This window comes from Delphinapterus leucas, chromosome 15, assembly GCF_059928025.1.
Source record: "Delphinapterus leucas isolate spDelLeu-1000000601 "Yukka" chromosome 15, BTC_Dleu_Yukka2, whole genome shotgun sequence".
In the NCBI taxonomy this organism is placed as follows: Eukaryota; Metazoa; Chordata; class Mammalia; order Artiodactyla; family Monodontidae; genus Delphinapterus; species Delphinapterus leucas.
The window spans coordinates 88,342,946-88,364,301 of record NC_143143.1 but is presented as its reverse complement, the minus strand read 5'-3'; the positions used below and the strand labels follow the sequence as shown (position 1 = coordinate 88,364,301).

At 61.6% G+C, this 21,356-nt stretch overlaps 2 protein-coding genes across 3 annotated transcripts in view; both read right to left on the bottom strand.

The window, feature by feature from the left end:
- Nucleotides 1–6,618: 6,618 nt before the first annotated feature.
- Nucleotides 6,619–10,661, bottom strand: C15H20orf204 (chromosome 15 C20orf204 homolog). Its single transcript, XM_089895448.1, has 7 exons — nt 10,643–10,661; nt 10,412–10,520; nt 9,061–9,195; nt 8,778–8,901; nt 7,425–7,964; nt 7,189–7,341; nt 6,619–7,067 (listed from the first exon to the last, which is right to left on the bottom strand). The coding sequence occupies exons 1-7, from the start codon at nt 10,659–10,661 to the stop codon at nt 6,921–6,923; spliced, it is 1,227 nt and encodes a 408-aa protein (XP_089751574.1). The 3' UTR covers nt 6,619–6,920.
- Nucleotides 10,662–11,351: 690 nt separating this feature from the next.
- PRPF6 (pre-mRNA processing factor 6) overlaps nt 11,352–21,356 on the bottom strand; it is a 35,177-nt gene continuing 25,172 nt past the window's right edge. For both annotated transcript variants that reach the window (XM_022597662.2, XM_089897224.1), the window contains 9 exons: nt 20,497–20,618; nt 18,933–19,071; nt 17,281–17,400; nt 16,857–17,033; nt 16,352–16,485; nt 15,637–15,728; nt 14,040–14,154; nt 12,027–12,153; nt 11,352–11,587 (listed from right to left, as the gene is read on the bottom strand). In XM_022597662.2, the coding sequence (XP_022453370.1) occupies nt 11,435–11,587; nt 12,027–12,153; nt 14,040–14,154; nt 15,637–15,728; nt 16,352–16,485; nt 16,857–17,033; nt 17,281–17,400; nt 18,933–19,071; nt 20,497–20,618 (1,179 nt within the window). In that variant the 3' untranslated portion in view covers nt 11,352–11,434. The remainder of the gene's footprint in view (nt 11,588–12,026; nt 12,154–14,039; nt 14,155–15,636; nt 15,729–16,351; nt 16,486–16,856; nt 17,034–17,280; nt 17,401–18,932; nt 19,072–20,496; nt 20,619–21,356) is intronic.

Sequence of the window (21,356 nt, the reverse complement as noted above, 5' to 3'; positions counted from 1 at the left end):
CCCCCGGCTCCACCCACCTGCTTCCCCTAAGGTCAGAGAAGGGATGTCCCCACCCCCAGCTCCCGCTGAGTCAGGCCCGCCAGGAACAGACCCAGGCGACCTAGCTCCTGGCGGGAAGTTCTAGCAGCCCGGCCTGGCCTAAGCCACAGCTCCCACACCCAGGACCCAGCCTAGCCTGGGGGTGACCTGAGCCGAGGTGTGGAACTCTCCCCAGCAAGCCGCCCACAGGAGGAGGTGGGGGGGGGGGTTAGAGCAGGTAAGGTGCACCCCTCTCCCCCGTAGGCACTATCATCACCTCGACACCCTCAGGAACACCCCAGACAGAACCAGCCACACACCACACCAGGAGCAAAGCTGTGCTCACACACCCGCTCCCAACAAGGCCAGGCTGGGCAGGCGAAGAGGAACTGAACTGTCCACCCACTTGATGGACAAATACGCTAGACAGTCCAGCTGCTCAGCTGACAGCCTCCAACACCTACAGACACTTCTAAGGGGACAACTCAGTGGTTTTTAATCTGTTCACAGGGTGGTATAACTATGATCACTAACTTTAGCACTTTTCCATCACCCCAAAACAACCTCGTCCCCACTAGCTGTCACTTCCCATCCTCCTTGCTCCCAGCCCCTGGGAAACACTAAGCTGCTTTCTGTCTCTGTAGACTTGCCCGTTCTGGACTTCCATGTAAGTAGAATCACACAGTAAGCGGCCTTTAGAGCCTGGCTTCTCACACTGAGCATCGAGTGTTCAAGGTTCATCCATGTTGTAAACTGAATCAAAAACTTCATTCCTTTTAAAGGCTGTATAATATTCCCTTGTATGGAAGGAACACAGTCTATTTATCTCTTCATCAGCTGATGGACACTGAGATCGTTTCCATGTTTTGGCTACCGTGATTACCGATGCTATGAACATTCGTGTGCAAGGTTTTACGTGGATGTGTTTTCAGGAAAGTAACATAAATGTGTATCTCTGATGACCAAGTCTGAACAAGTAGATTAAGTACCTCAAATTCATATGCTGGGTAAATGACCCTGAGAAAAGCATCATTCAAAAGGACACATGTACCCCGATGTTCATTGCAGCACTATTTACAACAGCCAGGACAATGGACAAAGAAGATGTGGTACATATATACAATGGAATATTACTCAGCCATAAAAAAGGAATGAAATTGGGTCATTTGTAGAGATGTGGATGAAGTTAGAGCCTGTCATACAGAGTGAAGTAAGCCCAAAAGAGAAAAACAAAGAGTGTATATTAACGCATATGTGGAATCTAGAAAAATTGTACAGATGAACCTATTTGCAGGGCAGGAATAGAGATGCAGAGGTAGAGAACAGACATGTGGACACAGGGCGGGTAGGGGAGGGTGGGAGGAATTGGGGGATTAGGTTTGACATAAATACACTACCATGTGTAAAATAGAAAGCTAGTGGGAACCTACTGTATAGCACAGGGAGATCAGCTCGGCGCTCTGTGACAGCCTAGATGGGTGGGATGGGGGGTGGGGGTGGGAGGGAGGTCCAAGAGAGAGGGGATATAGGTATACATAGAGCTGATTCACTTCATTGTACAGCAGAAACTAACAGGACATTCTGAAGAAATTATACTCCAGTAAAAATCAAAATTCATATGCTAGAGCAGCTACCCCCAAAGGGGGGGCTCCAGAGCAGCTGACCTCCAATCCCAACTGGGTGCTCACAAGCAAGACTAAACCCTCCACGCAGCCCACCCCCCCCACTCCTGCCCCAGACTTGGGAAGGGGCCCCAAGGAGCAGGCTCCAGTCCAGTCCACAGTGGGTTTTGGCCAAGCGTGTGGGAGTTCCTGGCCCAGGACTGGGGAGGAGGAGGGATGGGAGCGCCACTGTTCCTCCTCTTTGTGTTTCAGAACACAGCCCACTCGGCTTCCTTCCACCCCCTCTACCTCTGCACAAGCACCCAGCCTTCCAGGGAAGCCCGGCAGGGCTCCCCACCCTCTGTCTTATCTTCCACGCCCCCGACCCACGCCCCCTTCCTGCTCTGGCCAGCACAACCCGGCCCATACCCCAGGACCCCTCTCCCATGCCCCCGCGCTATTCCCCCACGACCCCACCCCCCTGCCCCACGACCCCGCCCTGTCTCCCACGCCCCCGCCCGCCCGCGCGAGAAAACAGGAAGGGGCCCGCGGCGGCGGCGGCGGCGCTGGAAGGAAGCGCAGGAAGCGGCGGCGGGTGCGGCGCTTATCTCGGGCCCCAGCCGGACCCCTGGCCTCGCGCCCCGCGCCGGCCGGGCAGGGGACGTGGGGGCGGCCGGAGGACAGGCCTGCTCACCTGGCGGGGGGCCCTGGCCGCCTTACCACCGAGCCACAACTGTCACAACTGGGCCATGTAGGGAGGCGACGGGACTTCACTGAGCCAGGCTGTTGCCCCGCCAGCCCGGGGACCCAGGGGCCGGTGTCCAACCGCAAGGCGCCCCACCTCCCCACAACGCTCACTGGCCCGCCCCGCCCCCAGGCCCTGACCGCCCCGTTTCCCCCCTTACAAGGACTCGCTTTGCCCTGCAGGTGCGGGCTCCCTGCTGCTTCTTCCGGGCTTTAACTCTTGGAGGGGTGGGGGGGACGACGCGCCGATGGTTGTTTCTGTGTTTACAAAGCTGGGTCTTTTCCTGGGGAGGGGGCAGGATGGGGACTGTCCCTGGGCGCCCCCCAGGGTCCCGAAGGCCACTGGCAGGGACAATGGGCTCCAACACCTGGCACTCCACCCCCCCACCCCCGCCCCATGAGCATGTGCTTTGCTTCCTGGAGTGGGGGGCCGCGTGTGTTTCCGCGTCAGCCACGACTGGAACGGCGCCTCCGCGCACACCTGCAGGCAGGGACCCCACACTCAGGCTCACAGGCAAGAGCCCGAGGGCCCTCAGGTCTGGTGCAGGTGTTTCCTCCCGCGCCTTCGCGGCACCCAGCGCCAGATGCAGGGTCCGGCCGACTCACGTCCTGTCCCAGAGCCCTGGCTCCGCGAACGCGGAGGTGTGTCTGTTCAGGGCCTGGCATGGCGGGCACCCGTCTTTCCCACAACCTCCCACCGCCTCCTGGTGCTCAGCTGGGCTGGGGTGGCGGCCAGTAGGGGAGGGGACACGGGGGAGATGCCGCTGGAGCCCATGAGTAGGCCCCAGGCAGGGCAAAGGCGCTCTGCCGCCCTCAGAAGGGCCAGTGCTCGAGGTTGGCACGGACCCCACCCCTGTGGTCTGTTGGCAGCCTGGGGAGGGGCAGAGGTGGGAAGTGGGGGTCGAGAGAGAGAGGGGCCTGTGGGCGGGGGCAGGGAACACACAAGTGGCACAGTTGGGATCACGTTTCTGGTTTTCCGAATCCAGAGACTAGTTTGCCTGTTGCCCGTGTTCCAGATGTTCTTTCAAAGGCTCCCAGTCTGGGGAGGCCGTGGGACCCGGACTACCCTTCAAAGCCTGCCTGGCCCCTCCTTGCAGCGCTGCACATGGGCGGTCTGGCTCCCTGGCCAGTGCTCTGCGGCCGCGTCTGCCACCCCGGCACAGCCCCTCCCCCTGGCTCTCAGCCACCGCACCCCCCGCCCCGGTGAAGCAGCTGAGAAGGCACGTGTGTAGGACAGAACACCACAGGTGCAGGCCCCAGCCCCGCCACGTGTGTGCCCCAGAAAGGGTGTTTTATGGAGGAAGAACCAGGCTCAGGCCACATGCCTAGGGCCTTGGCAGGGAAGGCAGGGCACAGGGGCCTGGCAGATACCTCTAGTCCACGAAAGGCGGGGCCCATCCACCGGGTCACACCGCCTACACTCTGCCCTCCGTGGCCCCGTGACCCCTGGCCAGTGGCTCTGTCCTCACCGTTGAGTCTCTTTCCATCTCTCTGTCGGTTCTGGTCAGTTCCAGCCAGCAAAGATTTGGGTAGCTCATGTGCCCCGGTGCCGAGCCTGGAGGGCCAGACCTCAGATCTGAGCAGGGCGGCCCCAGATTTCCCTCCACCTGCCCCAGACGTGGTCTGGTTGGGGTGTCCCCGCCCTGGACAAGTGAACTTCGTCCCAGAAGCCAGAAGCCCACCCTGCCCTCATCCTGCATGAGCAAAGATGCTGAAGTGGGTTGAAGGGTGGCCCCAGAGATACGTCCACCTCCCAGAACCTACGAGTGGGACCTTACGTGGAAAAAGGGTCTTGGCAGATGTAATTAAGGATCTTGAGGTGAGGAGATCATCCTAGATTACCCAGGTGGCACTAAATCCAGCAGCAAAGTTCCTCAGAGAGGAGAGACGGCCACACGAAGCAAGAGGCAGGTATTGGAGCGACGCAGCCACAAGCGAAGGAATACCCGGAGCCACCAGAAGCTTCAAGAAGCAAGAATGGCTTCGCCCCTGGAGGGAGCACAGCCCAGCCCTACAACACCCGATTACAGGCCAATGATACTGATTTTGGACGACTTCTGGCCTCCAGAACTGTGAGAGAAGAAAATTTTCTTGTGTTAGGTCACCTAGTTTGTGCTAATTTGTTATAGCAGCTCTAGGAAACTAATACAGATGGTTTCTGAGATGTGGGGACAGCGGCCCATGTCCCCACAGCCATGATGCTGACCCATCATCTGGGGGTTGGCAGAAGCAGGCCTGGGCACGATGTGCAGAGCCTGTACCTGGCACTGAGGCCTCGAGATAAAGTGCAGAGGGTGGACAGCGGTGGCCGGGGCGGGGGGTGGGGGTCTCGTGCTGAGAACAACGTCAAAGTGAGATGAGGGAGGGACCACTGGGGTCTTCGAGCTCAGGCCACAGGCCTCCAGCCCCCACGCCCAGGCGGTCAATTTGCCAGGACAGACCAGGGTTAGACATCAGGAGGGTGTGCCTGAGAGGGGCACCCTGCCAGACAGGGTGGGGCAGGAACCTGGACCTGTGCGCTCACACATCCCTGTGCACACACACCTCGACATATACATTTGTGTACACACACACACACACACACACACACACACACACACACACACACGCTCACTACCGGGGAGGCTCTGGCAGGGGCCCCCAGGGAGGAACAGCCGGGCCAGGGTGCAGGAGCATCTTGTCCACCACCATGGTTGCAGTCCAGGACTCGGACGGAGATTGTGTCCCTGTAACTGAGGTCTCTGCTCCTCCTCCCAGCCCCCCTGAAACTGGGGTTTGTTGGGAACTGCCTCAGGCATGGGCGGACGGAAAGGGCTGCCCATTGCCCGCTCACCACAGCAGCAAGGAGGGCTGTGGGTGGGCAGCAGCCATGACGGCCCAGAGGCCACGCCCAGGCGCCCTTAGGAGGCACACTCTCCCCACAGGCCCTGGCGCTGAGGCAGGTCCAAGTGCAAGGAGCCAGGTGCCCTGGGGAAAGCAGGAGCGTGGTGGGGGCCTCTGTGGAGGGCCTGTCCCTCCCCATCCCCGCACCCAGACCCCCGGACTCTCTTACTGACCTTCTACCAGGCCCGATTCAGCTCCCCCAAGCCTTGTGCTCCAACCAAAGCAGGACTTTTCCCTCCTACCTGGACGCCCAGCAGGAGCCAGCGGCATGACTGCTACCCTCAGCTTGCTCCTCCACCAGTGTTCCCCGAGTTCAAGATGAGGACTCCCCCAGGGACCCAGGCCAGGACCCTGGGGCTGCCCGCACCTCCCCTCACCCCATTCATGTCCAAGCCCACCTCCTCCAGCCTCACCTCAACCACACAGGCCCCCTGCCCAGGCCACCCTCACACTCAGAGTGCGACCACGTGGCCTGGGAACCTACAAGGCGACTGCATGCACCCTGAGGTCCCCAGCCTGCACACAGGGCACATGCGGGCTGTCACTCTGCTTGGGGCCTGGCTCTCATCCCGGCCCTTACACTTCGGGCTGTGACGTCTGGGGCAAGTCCTGTAACCTCCCCGTGCCTCAGTTTCCTCCTGTACGAACCAGGGGCAGTGGTTCCTGCTGCTCGGACTGAACGCGTTCACACGCGCACGATGGGGGCGCTCAGGGCCAGCTGTGCCCTGCTGACGGCTCCGCCAGCAAGGCCTGTCTGCATCTCCTGCTCGCCTCTGTTCTGCCAGGGTGCCCAGGGCAAGGCCTGCTTCGGTGCCTACTGGGTCCGTCCACCTGTCAGGGGAGAGCATGATGACAGGTGTGCCGACCAGGCACCCACCTTGACCAGGTGCTCTGCCTGCCCTGCTGCGCCCCCTCCACAGGCTGTGATCCGGGAGGGGGCCACGGACCTCCAGGCCTACGCGGCTGTAGGTGCGGGACTCCAGGGATCAGCCCTCCACCGGGCCACGCAAACATAAGGTCCCAGGACACAAGACGGTGGGTCCCTGGCTGGCCTGTCCAGTCCCGCCGCCGAGGAGCTGCTGCCACCCTTCCCAGGCCACAGGAAATGGCCTGGCCCAGCTTGCAGCCAGGGCCGCAGCTCGCTTCCCTTCAGGCCCGTTTCCTTTATCCGGTTGTTTTGCTCCGAATTCACAAAGCTCAGCCTTCCCCTCCCCTCCATTTCCACCCTTCCCCCATCCCAGAGTGGAGCAGGACGGATACGATGCTACATTTTAGGACCAGCAGGAGTCCCCATCTGCCCCCGCCCAAGCCTGCAGCGCCGACTTAGCAGGAGTCCCGTCCCGAGGCGCCCCCTGCTGGCCGAGCCTGGGAACACCGCCGCTCCCCCCCTCCCCCACACCGCGTGCGCGGGAGGCCCCAGCGCCCCCTCCCCACCGAGGCGCGGACCCGGGGCGGCCTGGCCCCACAGCTGTTAGGCGAAGAAAGAGCGAACAGGGCCGCAGCACCAGCTCAGTTTATTGGGGCCTTGCTGGGGGCGGGGGGCGGGCCCCCTCCGGGACCAGCTCGCCAGGCGGGCCCCGCCTCCCAGTCCCGGGCCCTCCGAGGAGTGCGGGCCGCGGCGAGGGAGGGGCCGAGCCGCAAGGCCCTTTCCCAAACCCCGCGCGCTCGGGGAGCTTAGGAGTCCCAGGAGCCGTCGGTGGCCGCGGCGCGCAGCGCGAAGAGTTTCTCCCAGCAGGTGGCGACGGCGTCCAGGGCGCGCAGCAGGAGCCGCCTCCGGCCGCCCGGACGCCGAACAGGGCGCGTCTCGGGCCGCCGGCTCCGCTGTCGGGGACGCGTCGGTCAGGGCGTGGGCATGGTCCCCGCCCGCCCCCTCCCCCGCAGCTCGTGTTCAGCCCCTGGGAAGGGAGACCGCGGGGCCGTGGTAGCGAGCGGGGACGCGCACCTGGCGCAGCGTCCGGCAGTGGCGCCGCATCACCGCCTCGGTGCGCATGGCCACGGTCCAAGCCGCCTTTTCCAGAGCCCCGCGGCGGCCCCCGGCCACCGCCCCACGTAGGGTCCGACCCAGGGCCACGATGGACAGTAGGATACTGTGCTCCTGGGGAGGGAGGAAGCGGGGGGGCTGGGGGAGGAGCCCCGTGGGGAGGGGGCTGGAGGGCTTGGGTGGTGATGTCTCCATACCTTCTGGGCGCCACAGGAGGCTCCCACCCGGCCCCGCCATCGGGAGGCCGCGGCTCCAGTCAGGTTTTTCTGAATGAAATGGAGCTGTCTGGAGCCGGGCCCAGTCCACCTCACCGCGGCCTGCAGGTCCTCGAAGATGACCGCGCGGTAGTGGTGGAGCACGTCGGGGACGCTGCAGGCGCCGAGCCTGGCCCGGCCCGGTGCAGCCCCCAGCAGTGCCAGCAGGAGCGCCCAGAGCGCGGGCCTGGGGGGCCCCTGGAAGGGATACAGGCTCAGAGTCTGCGGAGGGGCCGACCCTCCTGCAGCACTGCGGGCAATGTGCTTTCCCCCCCCCCCGCCCCCGCCCCCGCCTCCGCCTCCACACACACATGTACAAGGGAATCTCTGAGCTGGTATAACGGAGACGTCGCCATGCCATTCAACAAATGCTCTAGGCACAGGGCTGGCAGGTTTGGGGAAGGACAGACAACAGCACCCGCGGCTCTGGTCTGCATGGGTGTGAGGGCCCAAGTACCCATAAGACTGGAGGGCAGGACTGACCTAGGTCTGGCTACAGCGGGAAGCACCCCCTGTACAGTCTCACCCTTGGCCATGCCCTGACCCATGCCCACCAGAGCTGGGCTCATCGCCAGGTGCCCCACAGGAGAGGGCAGAACTGATCTGCCCCCTCAATGGCCAGGCAGCTTCTCCTCACCCTCCCCATGGCTCTGCTACCAGCTCTGAGAGCCATGGGGGCTGGGGTTCCCTTGCACCCCCAACCCAACCAGGACAGGGGTGAGGGCTCAGAGCTCAAAGCCACACCCCTTTGGGAGGGGAAGGCTTGAGGAAAGCCCAAGGCAAAGGGAGGAAGGGGACCGTGGTCCACACCACCAGGGCTCTCCTCCCCCAGAAAGAAAACTGGCTCTCATGGTGAAGAGCTCAGAAGCCCGAACATCAGAGAGAGAGAGCAGCTTGTCTGCAGGCTCCCAGCCCCCAGGCTGGAGTCACACAGCACTGGAAAATCAATCATGTGAACCCAGCGAGACTTGGGACTCGAGACACAGGACTCGACTCTGCTTCCCAGCCTGGCAGGAGAGCCTGACCACGCAGGGCCGGACCTGGAGTCCGTGGGGGCTCCCTGCCTGAGGCACCCGGCAGCGTTGGCCGGAGGACCAAATGCAATTAGCTGTGGGCCCTTCTCGAAGCCCACCCCCTCCCTAGACAGGCTTGGCATGATGGCCAGCTCAGTCACCCTCTCTGCCTGCTGAGGGTCAGAGATCATAGTGAGCACAAGAGCCGTTGGTGCTGGAGGGACGTCCAAGTGGGGTAGGTTGGTTGCCCAGGGGGTCCCGGGAAGGCCTGTCTGCCCCTGACCAGGGCCCGAGGCTCAGGCCAGTCCAACCCATGAGGACAGGGTGGCCCCAGCTCCAGGAGGGAGACTCCCTCCCCCCGCCGCTGCAGCTGCCGGGAAGGCCCGTCAGGAACACCCAGGGCCAGGCTGCGGTGACGGGAACCAAGGGGGGTTTCCCGGTGGGGACACGGCGGGACAGCAGCCTCTCCTGGGCTGTGCATGCTCCCTGCCCAGCCGAAGTCAGCCCCCTCCCCAGCGGCCCACAGCTGCTCACCATGGGCTTCTCAGGCTCAGGCCCTCCCTCACTCCCGCCAGTGGGCCTGGGACATGATCCTGGGGTCCTCAGGTGGGGAGCGCCGCTGCCACTCCAGGTCCGCTCCAAACCCGGCCAACAAGGCTTCCCTGGACGGCAGGCAGCCGAGGCTTTTGAAGTTGGCTCCTCTGAGCAAAGCGGGGAGGGAGGAGGGAGGCCCCAGGATCCCAGCCCTGCCACCTCCCTCTCCCCACCGCTATCCAATCACTTCTTCAATTAACCTGACCCCGGAGCCCAGCCCCACCGGGCTGTCTTCCCACCCAGTGGATCTTGGATTAAGCCGGACCTGGGAGATCTTCTCTGCTGAGGAGGGGCCAGGGCGCTCGGTGGGCAGAGAGCAGGGTAGGGCCCGGCTGCTGGGGAAGGGGGGCCAGGAGAAGCGGGGTCGCCCTGCGCCCTCCTCCAGGGCCTTCCTCGGTGGTCAGCAGGTGCTACCTCTGCCAGGAACTTGGCCACCAGCAGGACCAGGTGAGCAGGACGTCACCCTCCCACCCCCCAGCTCCCCCACCCTGACGTCCGGGGGGTCCTGCCCCAGCAGGTCCCAGGCAGGGGACTTCCCGGCTCCCCGCTGGCCCAGCACTCAGGGGAGAGGTGCTTCCCACTGCTCGCCCGTCCTGGGCTGAGCGGGGTCTTTTGCCGGGGGAGCTCACGGCCACTCACCAACCAGGCTTGCAGGGAGCCGGGCCACAGCACCCTGCCGGGCAGTGTGCTGGAGCTGCCCAGCCCTGCCCAAGCCTAGGAACTCAGCTAGCCTTGAGCTGGAACTGAAAAATCTCAGTGGAAGAAAAGCTAAGAGATGTTTTCCCCAGGGAGAAAAGCAGTTTCACCACCACCTCGAGGCACTGAGAAAACAATCCCCAGGCAAACGAGGAAAGACATTTGCATGTGGCCAATCAGATGCTCTGGAACGTTCCAAGGGCTCTGTGGGAGGCCTCACCTGACCTGAGATCAGAGTAAGTGTCCGGGAGAAGCCACAAGCAACTAAGGGCAGCCAGCTGCCCTGTGGCCGCAGCCAAGTCCCTGCCCCTTCCTGGGCCTCAGTTTCCACATCCGTACAGGGACAGGCTGGCTTTCAAGCTCCTAAAAACTTCAGGACTCACTTTCCAGTGCAATGGGCAGGACCTCCTCCAAAAGGGATCAAAGGAAACTCCTGAGGATCAGTGACAACACCCAGGAACCTCTGGCATGGCCCTCTGGGACTGGCTGATCTCGGGTAAGGAGAGGAAGGATTTCCAGAGCCACAGACCATCCGTGAGCGGGGCCTGCCCCGGGGGCCCACCCTGGCACCAGCAGTTCCTGACCCCACACAGGGATGGTCCGATCCCGCCCAGGGCTGGCCACGACCTTGTGGCTCCCAGAGCAACGGAGGTGGACCCGGCTGGGCCCGCGCTCTGCAGGCAGATGCCCACGCCCTTGGTGCTGACGAGAAGGGCGTGCTCCCCAACCTCGGCTGCTGCCAGAGGGCTAAGCCATGGGTCAGTGACTGACCCGCAGAACGAGCACCGAGGAGCCCCTCTGGGATCGTTTCTTACAAAAGAATGTGTGGGAGTAACCACCAGCCGCCCTTCTCGTCACCACACGTGACGATCCGCATCTCTTGCCCCCCCTGACCGTGGCCTCTGGACCGACCCTGACCTCCGGCCAGATGTCTCCAGCCGTGGCCAACGCACCCCCTTCCAAGAGAACTAGCTAGTTTCCAACTGGACACAGACGCAGGGATCCAGAGCCCGAGGAAGTCTTTCATCCTCACGTGGTGAAAACACACTCAAGTCTCCCAAGTAATGAATGCATTTGCAGTCTAAAGAGAGGACAGTTACAAGCGCTTTAGCATAAAATTGCCGACTCCAAATTAGCAAAAGTGAATTCACCTGCCAATGGGAGTGAGCCTCTCACACGCTGGGGGCAGCACCTCAGGGGCCAGGCCCGTCCGCACCCAGGAAAGTCACCTACCCAGGGGCACACGCAGCCTGCCGCTGCGGGCTAGTGGGGGCCGCAGACCACCCCGGGGCGGGAGAGCGCGTGCACCAGCAGAGGCACTGGAGTCGCCGGGCCAGCCAGACCCCGGCTGTCCCCACGCGGGGCTTTTACCCAGGACATGAGGTCCTGCCACCATCTCCATAAAGCCCTGGAGAGCCTCACCGCTCCCCTGGCGTCTCCTCTGTGGGCACGGGTTCTCACGAGGCCTCCTGGAAAGTGAGCCCCGTCCAGCGCGGGGCAGACTGGGGCGGCCAAAGCACGCGAGGGGAGGGCTCGGAGAACACCCGCCGGCCACAAACCCCACAACTACTAGAAAGCCTTTAATCAAAGACAGGACAGACAGCTCTCACAGCCCCCGCCCCGCCCCCAGCCAGGGCAGGGCCGGGACAGTCAGAAGGTGTTCTTGATGCGGGCTGCCACCAGCACCAGGATCTCCCCGATCTTCCGCTGCCAGTTGGCAATGTCCTTGGACGTGGCGCACCACAGCTCCCCGTGCCGGGGCTCGGCGTTCTCGCAGCGCCTTTTCACCTCCTCCCGCTGCTCCTGGGTGGGGACCGCGGGCACGTGAGGCACCCCTACTCCCCCGCCGCCCCCAGCCCCGCTCCCCGGGAGCAGGCCCGCCACATTCCACCAGGCCTCACACCAGTGCCCGCACCCGCCCCCCAACTAGGAGCCAACCAGCTCCCCCAAGCCTGGCTTCCACGTCCCGTGGGGACCCAACGGGACTGGGCTCCGGGAGGGCTCCTGCATAGCAGGACAGGTCCCCCGAGGCACAAGGACGACTCCCAGGCCTCCAGCTCCAGCCCCATTTGTGCCATGGCCCGAGCCCCCATCACAACCAACTCATTAAAAGATGCCCCAAACATCTAAATCTCAGGCTGAGAGGCTCCAAGGCTGTAGCCAGAAAGCCGCGTGGAAGCTGAATCAGCCGTCAGCGCTGCGGGACAGGTGGGGCGGGGGCAGCGGGCGGCAGGTGCCTCACCTCTGTGCCGTGCTGCAGCTCGAACTTGTAGAAGAAGGCCCAGGCATCCCCCAGGTCCGAGTCGATCTTCACGGTGCGGTGGAACCACTCCCGGGCCTTGGTGATCTTCCGCTCGCTCCAGAACAGCCTGGGGGGAAGCAGCAGGGCGGGACTGAGTGAGCGGCCAGGGGACGGCGCTGGGGGGCACTCTGGGGCTGGCCCTGACCTCCTCGGGCCACAGCCCGCTCCCGGGTGCGCTGGACGACGAGCCCGGTCTGTCTAGTGACCTGCCACAGGCAGCCACGGTGGCACAGAGCCTGGCTCAGGCGCTGCTGGTCTTGTCTTCTCCCTGGAGAGCTTGGGCTTCCCACAGGGGTGCCGAGGAATCAGTCCTGACCACCCGGAAACCACTCCAGGTGACTAACCTGAAATCCTCCTTCAAGTGTCTAACCAAAGCATTTCTTAAAAAACCGCCCACAGAGCAAGAACTTCAAACTCCCTTAAATTATTTTCCTTTGAGTAAAATACAGGGAGGTGAAAGTAATAAACCTGACAGAAATTAAATCAGGGCTCTGATTAGGGAAAGTGAAGTTTCTGCCTGCTCCTCCATATTCACCTTCTGGAACGTTCTGCCCTACCAGGCAGCTCCAGCAGGAACCCAAGCCAACACTGAGAACCTGGGCTATACCAGCAGACACAGCAACCTGAAAACTAGGTCCAGGAGAGGATCCACAGCCTCAGAAACCAAGTCAGGGGCCCAGGGAGCCTTGCCGACATGCCAGCGAAGGGAGGGCAGGCCAGTGGGGAGGCGCGGTGGGCACTCTGACAGCGGCCCACCGGGGCCTCTGGGTGGCTTCCATCCTCCACCCAGCTCCACAGCCAGAAGCACCCGAGCAGACATGCACCACGCACCCTCCAGGCAGCTGTTCGGGCTGCTCTCAGCTACAAAACCGGAATAATGTCATGCTCTGATAGCTTGATTGTTTTTTAAGCCTTGTGGTATTCTTAATTGCTAATGTTAGATAAACTGTGATTTAAAGAGCACAAACCCAGATAGCAGCACACAGAGCACCCGCCTGGGAACAGCAAGGAGAGACCTGTTTACCTTACAAAGCCTTTTATGAGGTTTTATGGCAGCCCTATCGGAGTGGAGTAGAAGGCGGAAGGGCGGGAGCCTCCCAGGTGGCGGGGGGCCCAGGCTGCGCCTCAGGGGCCCGAGGGAAGCGCCGCGCGCAGTGCCCTCGGCCCCCACGGAGGAGGTGCTGGCAGGAGCTGAGCAAGCAGGTGGGCCAGGCTCTTGCCGGGGCAGCAACAGTGCACAGGAGCTCCTGGGCCCCACACACCCCCTGGCCCAGGGGAGAGCCCAAGGAGCCCTCCTAGCCCGGCCACACCCAACCCCGGCCAGGTACTCAGGCTGCTCCTCTCAGGCCGTCCATCGTCCTCCTTCTAGAAGGGAGCAGAGACCCTGCGGGGCCAGGAGGTTCTGAAGGCCCTCCACGCCTCCCCAGGGAGCCCGGGACCCAGCACCCTGCATGAGCTTGCAGCGGGAGGTCACTTGCTCACCTCCTCTTGTCCTTGAGGCTGGGAGGTGGCCTCCACACCCTCAGGCACACTGAGCCTGACCAACAGGCCCTGGATTGTTCCCGGGCTCACACAGGTCAAAGGGTCTGCTTTCTGGCCCTAACGCAATGGAAACAACTGTCTTGCTTACAGCCCTCTGAACCAAAGAAGGTTCGCTTGTAACCTAAATTCCGTGTGGCCCAGCATCAGCAGGCCTGTCTGTCCTGCAACCCAAGGCCCGCGTAGGGATAAACTGAAGACTAGTGGAGACAGAGAGAGCAGAGCCACAGGAAAGAACCAGGACAGAGGGTCGCGGTCCAGGACGACCCAGGCCATCCCGGTAGCCCATGTCCAGGGGGCCTCTGCCCAGAGATGCGCTCGGACATGGAGCTGTGGAGGCCGCGGACCAGGGGAGCCCACCCTGCTCCAGGGACCAGTGAGGGGCTCAGCACCGCCACGAGGACACCTACTCACTTGGCCACAGCCAGGAGCACGTGGGGGTCATGCTCACACCTCTTCAGGGCATCCACGCTCTTGGTCTTTCGCTGGGGCCTCGCCTCCAGGAAGACGGCTTCAGACCACAGGACCCCTGAAATCCAGACACACAGACGTCTGCCTCAGCTTTCAGATGTGCCCATCCACACACAGGCTGCCCAAGGGCAGCCTTCGAAGACTGAGGGTGTCCACAGCTGCACCTCCCGCATGGCCGCTCACGTCTGCTTGGGCAGAAGAGCAGAGGCCGCCTGTGCCGCCGGCCCCACTGGCACGGATGGGACAACATCCTGGGGGCGGCTAGGCTGGAAGTCCCAACAACTTCCAAGGGTTCACTCCCAGGGCCTCAGTGACTTCACAGCTGAGAATTTATTGTAACAAAATAACCAAAAGTGCTACTAAAGATTCAGGCAGAAAGACGACCTGGGATTGATAGCAGCCTGCAAACTGACCCCCAGTGAGTGGTATATTTCTGACATACACGCAGGTAATTCTACGATGCCTCTAAAAACTGTGCGTTAAGAATTCAATAATGAAAGATTCTCACAAAATTTTCAGCTTTAAAAAAAGGCACGGGGGGCTTCCCTGGTGGCGCAGTGGTTGAGAGTCTGCCTGCCGATGCAGGGTACACGGGTTCGTGCCCCGGTCCAGGAAGATCCCACATGCCGCGGAGCGGCTGAGCCCGTGAGTCATGGCCGCTGAGCCTGCGCGTCCGGAGCCTGTGCTCCGCAACGGGAGAGGCCACAACAGTGAGAGACCCGCGTACCGCAAAAAAAAAAAAAAAAAAAAAAATTACACACGTAACAGAAACTTTAGGAGAGATACTGAATAAAATACCTTAGAGACAGAAAGGATTGATTCTTAAAAAAAATAAAAAATAAAAAAATAAAAATAAAAAAAGGCACAGGGCTTCCCTGCCTGGTGGTGCAGTGGTTAAGAACCCACCTGCCAATGCAGGGGACACGGGTTTGAGCCCTGGTCCAGGAAGATCCCACATGCTGCAGAGCAACTAAGCCCGGGTGACACAACTACTGAGCCTGCACTCTAGAGCCCATGAGCCACAACCACTGAAGCCCGCGCGCCTAGAACCCGTGCTCCGCAACAAGTGATGCCACCGCGATGAGAAGCCCGCGCACCACAAGGAAGAGTAGCTCCCGCTCGCCGCAACTAGAGGAAGCCCACGTGCGGCAACGAAGACCCAACACAGCCAAAAAAAAAAAAAAAGGGCACAAAACCAAACGCACAGTATGACTTTGATTTTGTGCAATAATACAAGTTATAAAAATACAAACAAGCTAAAAGCAATGATTTCCGAGTACTGGGCTTACAGGTGATTTTCATGTCCCCTTTTGTGCTCCAAATTCGTTTATACCGCACGTGCACTAACTTACAGACTTGAAATGAAATAGTAAAAAACTAAATTATATATATTAAAAAAACGGTAGCACCTCAGAACACGAGGTCAAACTCCTCACGCTGAGGCTTGAGTTCAATCGTCTAAATGACCGAGTGTAACAGATGTATTTTTGTCTGTCTGAACCTGATGCCCCTGTCTGCAGCCTGGGAGCGGGGTGCTCACCGGAGTTGGGGCACTCCTGCAGCGCCTTGGCCATGAGCGTGCTGGCGATGTTCTTCAGCCCCGCGCGGTACTCCAGCCGCACAGACTCCAGCCTGCGGAGAGAGGCCCGAGGCGGGGGTCGAGTGCCATCCACTGGCAGCCCGATGACAAGCGGAAGGTCCTGGGGAGCTGCAGGGGCTGGATTTCCCTGCTCTGCCCAGCGGCTCATCTACCAGAGGAGGGAGATGCTGGTGACCCGCACCCTCAAGCCGCCGCAGTTGGCAACACCTGGGATTCTGATGTCATCGAGGTGCGAATGAAGACGGCCAGGATGAAGACAGACAGGCCTGCTGACGGCTGCTGGGGCACCTCATTGAGCTGACACCCTGAAGGCGCACGCTGCATCTCTGTGTGCACAGCCTCCTATGCATATTCTTCACCCGGCAAACGCCTATTCATCCCTCAAGGCCTTTCCCAGATATCACCTCTTCTGTAGAGTCCACTCTCTTGGCGTCATCCACTCCCGATGCCCTGGCTCTCCTGGGGAACCCTTAATCTGAACACAAGCTACACTGCGGCCAACTACCTTCAGGCCCGTCTGAACCCTCCCACGGCTGAGACAGGACTCCTCACGGCTGGCACCTTCCCACAGAGCCTGAGCTGGAAATGCTGCACCAAGTCCTCGGCCTGAGTGTGTGAGCGAGGCTGGCTCATGGGGGGCGGCACAGGGACTCACCACAGGCCGGGGTTCTTCGGGTTCTTCAGGCGAGACTTCTCCAGAATGGCCCGAGCTCGGGTCAGCTGCCCAACCTTCTCCTCCAGCCGGGAGAGCAAAAGCCACAGGGGTGTGGAGTGGGGACATTTCTTCAACTGCAGCCACAGACACAAGTGAGAGAGGGCTCAGCTGGCATCTGGGGGGGCTGTAACAGCCGTGGTGGCTCCTCGAGCCGGGAGTGAGGACCACCTTTGCCCCCAGAGACCCAGCCGCTTCACACCCAGGCGTGTGTCTACACGCACGGCTGAACTGTGCACACGTGCACGGGGTGTGTGTTCATGAGCACGCTGTGGGTGTCAACACAGCAGCTTGTGCCTTACGTGGGCCGTAAACCGTACTCCACTGAGTGCAGCGTGCACGGCTTGGTGGGGGGCAGACACCGGGACCGGGTTAGAGGACGGGCCTGCCCCGAGCCCACAGCCCCTCCGAGCCCGGCGCCCGCCCGGGGAGAGGGCGCCCGGCTCACCCCCTGGCTGTAGGCCTCCCGGGCCTTGTCCACAAGCTCCTCCTGCTCCTCGACCTGGCCCTTCATCATCCAGAGCTTGGGGAAGTCCTCATAGTGCTTCAGGGCCTCCTCGCACAGCTCCTGCGCAGCCGCGATGTTCCCCAGCACCCACTCCAGCTTCACAGACTTCATGAACACCTGAGGGGTCAGACGGCCTCAGCCCGGCTCTGGTGCTGGGCCTGGGCTGGGCCGGCACCTTCCTGGTGCTCGCCTGACCGAGAGCTCGCCCTGAACGCTGTCTCGTATCTTTTGGGACAAGCTAGGGCTACACACATGAATGCATTTTAAAGCCAAGAGTGAACAAATGAGCTCCGAGTACCGTGGCCTCAGGCGGGGTGTGGGGCGCGGCGGTCCCGCATGTGGCGGGCGGGACGGCTCTGCTTACCCGGGCGGTGGGCGCGCTGCTCCGGGCCTTGGCCAGCAGCCTGCGGGCCCGCTCGTACTCGTTGTTCTCGGACTCCAGCTTCACGGCCGCCAGCCAGATCTCCTCGCTGTTGGGGTTAGCCTGCGGGGCAAGCACGCAGCATGAGCAGCGAGCAGGGTGAGGGTACCCTAATCAAAGGCAGCCCGCCTGGGAGCCAGACCGGGCCTCACTCCGCAGCAGGACGTCTAATCCAGGCATGTCCTGGGCTAACGGGGAACGGAGCAGAGTCCAGCCCCAGGACACCGACTTCCTCACAAACAGGCCAGCCTGTCTCACTGCCACAGACGTGCAGCCTCCATGGCACTGGGGCCGTGGTGCCAACCGCCACCCTCTGCCTGCTGACGCCGCCCTGCGTCAGCAACCCTGCTCTTTCCCAAGCCTAGCAATGAGGAACTGGCCGTCCCAGTGTGTCAACGTGGATAGGACGGAAGGATGCCCGGGACATCACGGACGGCGCGGAGAGGGCTCCCGGGGTCAGGACTGGGTCACGTACAACCCAGAGTCCAGCAGACATGTGGGTGGTGCCCTCCAGCCTCCTGAAAGCACAGCCAGCTGCTGGCCACACTCAGCCTGACCACGTCCCCAACCTGAGAAGCCCCCCCCCCCCACCGGTGGCAGCTAAGGAGAAGAGGGGCAGAGACAGGCAGCACTGCCCAGGCAGTGGCGGGAGAGCGCCGGAACCACTGGGAGAGGAGGAGTGTCCTCCACCCTGGGCGCCCAGACGACAGCTGAGAGCAGAAGGGAGACCCAGGCCAGGCCCCTGCATGTGTTTACTCAGGGAAGGACAGACTTTATTATGCCAGCCTGGGTGACAACACAGTGACATAGACTCTCTAGTTTATAAAAAAGGATGCTGCAAACCACTGACTAACACCCCTGTTGTCATAAAGTATTAGGATGTTACACGTGACAATAAAAATCAGGTCCTAAGAAAAATGCACGGGGACTGCCCTGGTGGTCCAGTGGTTAAGACTCTGCGCTTCCAACGCAGGGGATGCGGGTTCGATCCCTGGTCAGGAAACTAAGATCCCACATGCATGTGGCGCAGCCAAAAAAGAAAAAGAAAAAAAAAACCAAAACACTAAAAAAAGGCAAGAGAAATGCACAGCTCACGGCATCAGCCACAGTGAGCCCGGCTAGGCACAGCTGTCTGAACTCAACTCCACCCGCCGACGGGCCTGGGCAGTGCCACGTGGCCCACGTGGGACCCCAATGCAGGCACCTATGCTCGGGCACGGGGCACAGGCCTTCCTCGGGCGGGGACTGGACACCCTAATGTTCACGTAGGAAAGTGGCTGTCGCCGTGCCCTCGTGTGGGGACATGGTGCTCCGGCTGCTGCCCTGTCCCTCCTGTCTCCCTGAGTCTGTGTTGTGGAACACTTAGCCCGAGGTCAGACTGAGTGGCGGCAAATGAGAGGTAGGTGTCCATCGCCTGGGCCATTTTTCCTCCTCTCAGGGCCCCTCAGGGCCCCACTGCCCACAGAGCAGCCCAAGTCCCACGCGGCCTGACCACGCTCGGCCCCTCTAGGGTCAGCTCCTGTCGGCAAGGGGGCGGGGCTTGAGGAGGGCACGGGACCCTGGAGCCCTCAGGCCAAGGCCCACCCCTCACCCACCTGGAAGGCCAGAGCCAGGATGCTCCTCGCGGCGGGCACGTCCCCGGCCAGCCACTTGGACTTGGCGCCCATGAGCCACAGCACCTCTGCTTTGGGACAGTGGGCCACGGCCCGCTGCAGCAGGGCCTCCAGGGACTCCCTGAAAGACAGGGGCTGGTCACCACCAGAGAATGCAGGCCACTCTCAGCCAAGCCGCGGGCACTGAAAAGACAGTTAGCGCTTCAAAGTTCCACGCCGTCAATGATTTACCAGACTTCTACAACGGGGAGCGAGTGGGGAAATCTTTTCTCTCCATAAAGGCTCGAAAGTCAACTACTGAAGAGGGTGCTACAAAGCAGTGCATTGTTCAAACAGCAGGGTCTGATGGAACCTCTCAAGAGAGCCTTTTACAGCCGTGTGTCCTGGAGGCGTGATAACTTTGCGGTCTGGGGGCCGGGGGCCTTTTCATCTCTAACCACAGATCCGCCGATAAAGATTACGACCCGAGTCTACTCTCCGGCATCCAGAGAAACTGTCTTATTGGAAGAAAGTTATTTTAGGTCGCCGTCAAGCAAGAAGCCTGGGCTTCAGGTGTGAAGCCCCGACCCCTGCACAGCCCACCAGCCCGGTAACATCCCCGGCACAGACGACCTCCCCGGGGCTCGGCAGCAAGACCGAGGGAGCGCACAGAATCGTCTGCGTGGCATGGAGCTCGACACCGGAACCAACACCCCCAGGTCTGAAGCACTTGGCCCCCTCACCCCGCCAAGGACACCAGAGCCAGGGGAGGGGAACTGCCCCTGAACCCAGGGACCAAGACCCCCGGGAGCAGCCCTGCTCTAGACAGGACTGTCCGGGTGAACTCGTACAGGGTGAACTGGCAGGGTCATTTCAAAATGTCCCCAGAGGAGTTAACTGCAAAACACACAGCAGCCGGTGGGACCGGGAACTTCGGCAGCAAAGCCCAAGACTGATCGATGAGACAAAAGAAAAGCAACAGGGGCTCCGTGCTCCCAGCTGCAGCCCAGGTGGGACCAGGAGGCCCGAGCAGAGAGGACGCAGCAGAGGACCCAGGCAGAGGCTGCCCACCTAACTGCAGACGTTGCAACATCTAATTTAATCAGCAGTTACAGCCAATAAGGCAGACCCGAAAGGTTTTTTCAATTAAAGAGGACAATTAAAGAAAACTGTCAAGGACCTCCTCGGAGCACAAAAACCAGCCCAAACCCAAATGCAGCTGAAATGAAAAACAGGCCTGCCGGGGCCCAGATGCCGCACCGCCCACGCTGCCGAAGCCAGAGCCCCACAGACGTGGGACTTCGGGCTCCAGCCCTGCCCCAGGGACCCCTCAAACCACCAGTGCCCCTGGCTCAGCTGCAGGCACTTGGGCAGATGGGCCCCTCAGTGCCTTGGCACTATACAACAGCAGCAACGCTAGCACAGAAGGTGCCAGAAAGACAGCCTGGCTGAAAAGCCCAAGAGCTTCCGCCCCTCGCCGCAGAGGCTGGACCTCGAACAAGGCCCTGGCCCACCCGCGGGGACGAGAGGCCTAAAGCCGGCGCAGGGCGGCGGGCCTGCCACGTACCTGGTGCCGTGGTTCTTCTCAAAGTACGCGGCCCGCAGCCACACACTCTTCTTGCTGGGGAAGACCTGCAGGGCGTAGGCGTAGATGGCTCGGGCACACTCCAGGGCGCTGTGGGCTACACACTAGGGCAGAAAGAGGGCCATGAACAGGGCGGCTCGGCACCGACCCAGAAGGGGTACCCACTCTGTGACTCCTGACCCGAGCCCTGTAGGCCAGTTACAAAGACTCTGGGGCTTCCGTGGCCCCATGGGACCAAATGACAGTCGCTCAGGGCCTGGGGGATGGGCAGGCCAGCCCATCTCAGGGGGTGAGCCCTGGAAAGCCCCACGCTCGTGGGCACCGAGGGCTTCCGCTCTTCCCGCAGCTCACAAAGCGCCGAGGACAGCTGCCTGCTCCAGCCCAAGTGAAGAGACGAGAGAGAAACGGAAGGAGGTCTGAAAGGGCTCCAGAGTTACTGCTCTCACAGTCTGTCATCTGACTGCAGCGTGATGGCCGCCGAGGCCCCCGTGTTCTCAAGGGCGATGAGGAAAGCAGGGGGAAGCACAGAGTTCAAGTCCACACTCAGAATTAAAAGGGCCCGACAACCAGAGGGAGCTGGGCTCTTCCCACGGGCAGAGGCCGTGGCGGCCTGCGAGGTCATTCTTCACACTTCTCTGTCTGAAATGTCATGTAACAAAAAGCCTTGAGGCCACGATGGTTGGCACTGGAGACTCTTTAGTGCTTACGAGGCACCCGGGTCACACGTGTGACACCGCATGAGTTCCATGCAGACAGCGGCCACGGCCTGCATCCAGGGACCAGAGGGGCAGGAGAGCGCCCACACGAACAAGGGAGAAAGAAAAGCTCTGCCCTGCAGGAGT

Bases quoted from the DNA above. Each gene is read 5' to 3' on its own strand.
- C15H20orf204 (XM_089895448.1), bottom strand. The intron at 9,196-10,411 runs GTCGTGGCCAGC...CGCTTTGCTCAG, and splicing joins GTTGCTCTGGGAGCCACAAG to AGGAGCCAACTTCAAAAGCC. The intron at 8,902-9,060 runs GTGAGGGAGGGC...CCGTCACCGCAG, and splicing joins TCCCAGGCCCACTGGCGGGA to CCTGGCCCTGGGTGTTCCTG.